At 38.4% G+C, this 7,616-nt stretch overlaps 1 protein-coding gene across 1 annotated transcript; it reads right to left on the reverse strand.

The window, feature by feature from the left end:
* Positions 1-384: 384 nt before the first annotated feature.
* Positions 385-7,372, reverse strand: LOC100014255 (cadherin-13-like). Its single transcript, XM_056815564.1, is given in 3 exon segments — positions 385-1,562; positions 1,565-2,044; positions 7,306-7,372. Coding segments are annotated over 3 exon segments (1,317 nt in total). The 3' UTR covers positions 385-792.
* Positions 7,373-7,616: the final 244 nt, after the last annotated feature.

Raw genomic sequence — 7,616 nt, forward strand, 5'->3', positions numbered from 1 at the left:
AATATAATACTCCTTGCAGAGAGAAACTAATTTCTACCTGCCTCAGTCTCCCCATATTCCCTAAATTTTAACTGTTACATGCTGGAGGAGGAACATCAGGGTAGATAAGCCAGCTCTGCAGCCACTGGGTCCTGGAGTCCCAGTGACAAGTATGGAGCACCTCAGGGCTTTAGTGGGTATCTAGAAGTTGAGCACCCTCAGGTGTTGGCAGCTGCTTTAGCTCAGAGCTCGTCCTCAATGGCTGGGCTACTCTGGCCCTCTATCATTTGATCTGTCAGCATGAACAACATAGTAAAACTAACCTATGGTGTATAGTCTCTCTATATAAATACAGTGTGTGTGTATATACATATATATATATATATATACACATACGCATACTCATACATATACAAATACCAACCCACAGACAAAGCATTTTGAACAGCTGAATAGCAACATGTCAACAGATATCAAAAACAAGTAGTCATCCTTGAATATTTTTTTTCTTCCATTCCCAGGTCAAGTGAGATGCCATGATCATGATCGTTCAGCGCTCGGGGTAACTGCGTGGCCATCAGGACTTGCAAGAGGATTCCATCGATTACAAAGGAAGGCAGGAGCTGTCAGACACTGGAGCAGAGTTTGAGAAATTAAGTGAAGTAGCAGACAAAACTGAAATCTGGAGCAGTAGAGGCCTAGTTGAGAAGTACAGTGACGGTAAACATTAGTCTTCAGATCGATTTTTTTCTTTTTCTTTTTTTTTCCGTTGCTATGGCAACTTGGGAGTAGAGCTTCAAATGTCAGGATTTCTTACAGCCATACTAAGCTGAAGAATGAAAGAAGCAGAACTAAGGTGGTTCTGATATGCGGGATCCCAGCTGAGCTGCAGTCCATTTTAGATTTCTTACAGGAACAAACTTGCACTCTTAGTTCTGTGGTGTTTGACAAAGGTGGCGTGCCCGAGTCTGTCACCATGACAGGTAGTTTGTAGTTGGCTTTCTTCAGGTTCTGAAGAAGGCTTACCTGGGCATGAGTGTCATTGATCTTAGAAATTTTCCAGAATTTATCAGACCCAGTTTGTTTATTCAATTCAAATTTGAATGGATCAGTATTTGGGTGGAGATCCTTATCTGATGCACCCAGAATGACCACATTGAGATCTCTGGCATCATCACAAACTTTGGCAAGTGTGGGGTAAATAAGAGGAGCATTGTCATTCACATCTTCCAGTTTTATCTGTAGAGTTCCAGTGCCAGTTGCAGGAGGATCACCACTATCTATTGCAAGGAAAAGTGCAGTGTATATATTATTGTGGACAAATGGAGATTCACGGTCCAAGACAGCTGCTGTATCAATTGTCCCATTGATTGGGTTGATGTATAGCCATCCTGCTGGATCTTTATAAATAGAGTACCTAATGGTCTGATGCTGCAAGGAATCAGGATCTGTGGCATTTACTGTCAACAGCATGCTGCCAATAGTGATGTTCTCACGCTTGGTCACTGTCATGGGGTCAGGGTGAAAAACTGGGCCTTCATTTACATCCGAGACAGTTATCTGGACTGTGGCTGTAGAGCTGGGGCATATGCTACATCAAGAACCAATGGGTCTTCATTTTCTACTTTGATCAATAGTGTGTGAAATGCTGAAATCTCATAATCCAAAGGTTTGACAACAGAAAGCATTCCCTCGTTGGTTTGGGGATTCGTATGTATTTCAAAACTTTGCCCTGGATTTCCATTGATGATAGTGTAGACTGCTCTCCAGACTGCAGTAGTAGGGTCATCCTTATCTTGGACTGTTAAATTGACAATCACTCCCACAACTCCTTCATTGACAATGGCATGAAACTCTTTCTTGGTGAACTTTGGGGAGTGATCATTTTTGTCATCAATCAGAATGGTAGCTGTTGCTGTCCCAGTTAAACCAACGTCCAAACCAGCCATGTCCTGAGCTTCAATGATCAGTTCATATTTAGGGTTTTCCAGAGTGTGACCAAAATGGAGAAACAGTCTGTGGGCTCCTCCACTCCAAACACCAGGCTCCAACCCGATATATAGATTTCTTGATGATGTTCTTAACCCAAGATGAGTTTTACTTTGTTTAAAAATATGTTTATTCACCAAGGTTGAAAGATTTGCTATGATTGTAAAAAATTGTGACAAATATCCATCAATTCATAGTTTTTAAAAAATGCCATACAGCAACTTATGTGAAATATGATAGTGTGTTTGTTTGCTATTGTAATTAATTGGGCTATTGAGAATTTGGGGGATATTGATATCTACATATTTGTACTACTGTTCTTTAAAAATGAAAAATGTTACCTTGTTCAATTCATTTGCCTTATACTCACAGTGATCATGGCTAGATATGAAGAGGAAATGGATCTCATTTTTGGTGAGAAAGCCTTGTATTCTATATTTTCTTAGCTGACACAGAATGTCAATGATTTTAAGCTACATTTTTGAATTTTTAAAAACTCTTTTATTATATTTTTCTCGCATGTGCAATATGCTTTTTGAGTTTTTTATTTTTCTCTCCTTTTTATATTTGAAGCACATGTCACCAGTATTAAGATTTTCTTTAACTTTTTGATTTTTTCAGTACTATAAGTTTAAAATAACATTTGTCAATGCATACCCCAAAAGCTAGAAGACTATAAAAAAGATGCCACTAATTATTAAAAAAAAATTATGGTACTTTGCTTAATGATTCTGTCTGATTCCAGGACTAGATATACACACAAGAGCCATTTCACAGAGCCAAAGAAAAGTCAATCCAGGATGGATTGATGCACTTCTAGGCCAATACAAAGGTCTTGAACCTATTGTGAAGACTCGAGGTTACTATGTTTAACATGTTGTTACAACATAGGCTTTCCTTGTGTCCATACTCACTCTGAAAATACTCACAGATGAGTGTCCCCAAAACCTTGGCTTCTATAATCTGGTCTCCTTTTCTGCCTCTTATAGTGTGGTACCTTTCTGAAGTCCTGGCTACTGACTGAGTAAATGCATCATTGCTTAGATCATTTTGATTGGGCCCTGATTCAAGGACCTGTTATAGATTTATTTTTCTTTTTACTTGGAATTTTTACACATAAGACTTTTTTTTAAATAATATTTTATTTGATCATTTCCAAGCATTATTCATTAAAGACAAAGATCATTTTCTTTTCCTCCCCCCCACCCCCCATAGCCGACGCATGATTCCACTGGGTGTCACATGTGTTCTTGATTCGAACCCATTTCCATGTTGTCAATATTTGCTTCAGAGTTTAGTTTAGAGTCTCTCCTCTGTCATGTCCCCTCAACCGCTGTATTCAGGCAGTTGCTTTTCCTCGGTGTTTCCACTCCCATAGTTTATCCTTTGCTTATGAATAGTGTTTTTTCTCCTAGATCCCTGCAGATTGTTCAGGGACATTACACCACCACCAATGGAGAAGTCCATTACATTCGATTATACCACAGTGTATTAGTCTCTGTGTACAATGTTCTCCTAGTTCTGCTCCTCTCGCTCTGCATCACTTCCTGGAGGTTGTTCCAGTCTCCATGGAACTCCTCCACTTTATTATTCCTTTTTGCACAATAGTATTCCATCACCAACATATACCACAATTTGCTCAGCCATTCCCCAATTGATGGGCATCCCCTCATTTTCCAGGAGCTCCGAGGGCTCCTAATGAGATTAGCTTTCCCTGGGTTGAATTTAGTATGCCTTGAGGCAGGGACTTTTTTCGTGAGACTTCGATGGAAGGATCCAGCCAGGGGGTTACGAGCTCCCCCATCTCTCTCTGTTTCCCTGCTGTCTGGGTGCCCCCTTGACTGGGTTAGGTTGTTTTCAGGATGTGGCCTTCAGAATAGCAGGCCGTGGGGCTCTGAGGTTGCCTCTGCTGCCTCAGACTCAGACTCGGCGCTCTGGGTTGGGGGGGATGGGTCCTAGGACCTTTCTTCTTAGGTCCAAGTGGTCTCGGGTTCTGGCTTTTGGGGGGGGTGTACCTTTTGATCTAGGTCCAGGTCCAGGAGGAGGACTCCTGGGGTCTATGCTGTTGATCGTTTTGAATTTTGGTGCCCTAGGAGCATTCGGTTTGAGATCGGTAAGGAAGGGTTTCAGGAGATCTGAACTTTATCTTTCTCTAAGCCTCCATCTTGACCGGAAGTCTCACACATAAGACTTTGATAGTCTATATTTTCATCCAGAAATTTTTCTTTTTATTTGGATTTTTGTATGATTTTTAATTTCTCTTGCCAATTGATTCATATACCTCATACCTCAGCCATGCACCCCTAAGTGATCCTGTATTTTTCAATCACCCTCTTAATGGGGGAATGTAAAAAAATATCATTATTTAAATTGCAAAGTTTAAATTTCCTTTTGAGAATAATTTTAGGTAAAGAAAGATGATACTTCTCTGAATCCCAAAACTGAACTGTTGGAGAAGACACCATGAAGAAGCCTCCAGACCACAAGCTGCACAAAAATGAACTTTGGGTGTGGTTGATTGAATATTTATTTGTATGTATACTTTCATGCCAAAGGGGACTGCCCCCTAACTGGCTTTTTGTCAATGCGTCCAGCAGTTATTGGGGGGTTTTTTCTCTTATCCTCAAATTTTTGTAATCTTTAAAATTGATTATGTTTTTATGATCCTTTGGGGAAGTCCTCCCCAAAGGATCACACGGGGGAATGTAAAACTAGACTCGAATCCAGGACTTCAATCCCCAGAAATCCTTGCTCCACTTCCCCAGAATGCCCTCTACTCTCACTGAATTCTCACCTGGGCTGAGAGTGAGATGGGGTATTTAAACCTGGTTGTGAATAGGCTCGGCCTTTTTTTGGACTTCCATTTTGGAGCAGACGCGTCTCTTTCATGATGTGAGGTTATCTTGTCTAGGCCTCTCTGGCCTAGTCATGTGTTTTCTTATTCCGTATTTTCTTTAATCCTTAACCTTTAATAAACCTCATAAAAATATAATACTCCTCGTAGAGAGAAACGAATTTCTACCTGCCTCAGTCTCCCCAAAATTGTAATCTTTACACTCCCCAAAGAGGAGCATCTCTCATTTATAACTCTTCAGTTCACTTTACCCAACATCAACAGTACAGAGTTTTGAGGTATTTTCCTAGACTCCTCTGCCATATTTTTAAATGATATCTAGATTTCTTGATGATGTTCTAGACCCAAATAAGTTTTACTTTGTTTAGAAATATGTTTGCCAATGTTGAAATATTGCTAAACCTGAAAAACTTGTGACAAGTATTCATTTTCTTTAAATGTCATACAGCAGACTCATGTAAAAATGATAGTGGTTTTTGTTTGCTATTGTAATTAATTGGGCTATTGAGAATTTTGGGGATATTGATACTTACATATTTTTACTACTGTTCTTTATTTTTTAAAAACTGTTACCTTGTGAAATTCATTTGCTCATACTCCCAGTCGATCATGGCCAGGCATGAAGAGGAAGTGGGTCTCATTTTTGGTGAGAAAGCCTTGTATTCTACATTTCCTTAGCTGACACAGTGTGTCAATGATTATAAGCTATATTTTGAATCTTAAAACTCTATTATTATTATATTTTGCTTGCATGTGCAATATACTATTTCAGTTTTTTATTTTTTCCTCTCCTTTTTATATTTGAAGCACATGTCACCAATAATAAGATTTTCTTTAACTTTTTGATGTAGCAGTAATATAAGTTTAAAATACATTTGCTATAATGTCAATGCATGTCCCAAAAGTTTGAGACTATAAAAAATGATGCCATTGGTTGTTTTAAAAAATTATGTGACTTTGCTTAATGATTCTGTCTGATTCCAGGACAAAATATACAAAAGGAGCATTGCACAGGGCCAAAGAATCACAAAGCTAAACCTGAATTGTGCCAAAAGAGCACACAGGTCAAAAAAGAAGAAAAAGAAACCAATCCAGGTAGGATTGATGCACTTCTAAGCCAATACAAAGGACTTGAACCTAGTGTGAGAATTGAGGTTGAGACACTTAACATACATTAAGACGTAGGCCTTCCTTGTATCCACACTCTTCTTGAAAATACTTACAGACAAGTATCTCAAATTTGGCTCCTACCTGGCTCCTATAATCTAGTCCCTTTTCTGTCTTTCATAATGTGACAACTTTCTGTAGTCCTGGCTACTAACTGGGTAAATGCTTAATTACTTATACCATTTTAATTGGGCCCTGATTCAAAGACCTGTTATAGATTTATTTTTCCTTTACTTAGAATTTTTACACATAAGACTTTGATAGTCTGTATTTCACCCAGAAATTATCTTTTTTTATTTGGATTTTTTAATGTTTTTTTTATTTCTTTTGTCAATTGATTCATATACCTCATAACTCAGTCATGCATCCCTAAGTGATCCCTGTGTTTTTCAATCACCCTCTTCGGCGGGGGGGGGGGGTATGTAAAAATGTAAACTTTATTATTATTTTAAATTGCAAAGTTTAAATTCCTTGAGAGAGAAATTTTAGGTTAAGAAACCTGCTACCTCTCCAAATCCAGAAACTGAACTGTTTGGAGAAGACACCATGAAGATGCCTCCACAGACCACAAGCTGTGCATGAGAAGATCAATAATGAACTTTAGGTGTGGTTGATTGAAAATTTATTTGTATGTATACTCTTATGCCAAAGGGGACTGCTCCCTACTGGCTTTTTGTCAATGCACCTAGTAATCATTGGTTTTGTTTTGTTTTTTTCCTCTTATCCTCAAATTATTGTAATCTTTAAGTTGATTATGTTTCCATGATCCTTTTGGGGAAACTGGTTTCCCAATATGATCACAGGGTGATATGTAAAAATGGAGATTTGAACCCCAGACTTCAATTCCCAGAAGTTCTTAGTACTTCCCTGAATTCCCTATAATCTCACCTGAGTCTCAACCTGGGCGAGATCACAATTTTGTATTTAACGGGCTTTCTGCCTCCTGAGAGCTGCTTCCTCTACTCAGTCATTGCAACATGTAGTAAGTAGGCTGTGAATGGGTTAATCAGCCCTAGGCATGTGGTTTATTATTTTGTATCCTTGATTTCTAATAATCTTTAATAAACTTCACAAAATATAATACTTTTTATTACTAGAAACTAATTTAACTGTTAGAGGCTAAATTTAATTTTACAGAACTAAAGAGGTATAATATATTAAATCCAGCAACACTATTATCTGACTTACTAACTAGTGAGGAGTCATTGCATGAGTGTGAAGAAGTAGTTAAACTAGTGGAACAACTGAGGCAGGACTTGAGAGATACCCCTATTGAGAACCCTTACCTAATTCTTTTTATGGATGGTTCTTCTTACATGTATAATGGTATACACTACATGGGAACTGCAGTAATCGCAGAGTTTGAGACTCTGTGATATGCATCTCTACCCCAAAACATAAGTACACAAGGGGCCAAATTGATCTTGTTGAAGCAAGCCTACAATCTTGCAGAGGTCAAAATAGCTAATGTATACACAGACTCGAAATATGCATTTTTTGATTTGTCATGCAACAGGTGCAATTTGGAAAAACCATGAGTTCATCACAGCTGGGGTAAAACAAATAGCACATGCAGATATAATAACAGAATTGCTAGCAGCTATCCAGAAGTCAAAACAGATAGTTG

The sequence above is a fragment of the Monodelphis domestica genome, chromosome 1 (assembly GCF_027887165.1).
Source record: "Monodelphis domestica isolate mMonDom1 chromosome 1, mMonDom1.pri, whole genome shotgun sequence".
Classification (NCBI taxonomy): Eukaryota; Metazoa; Chordata; class Mammalia; order Didelphimorphia; family Didelphidae; genus Monodelphis; species Monodelphis domestica.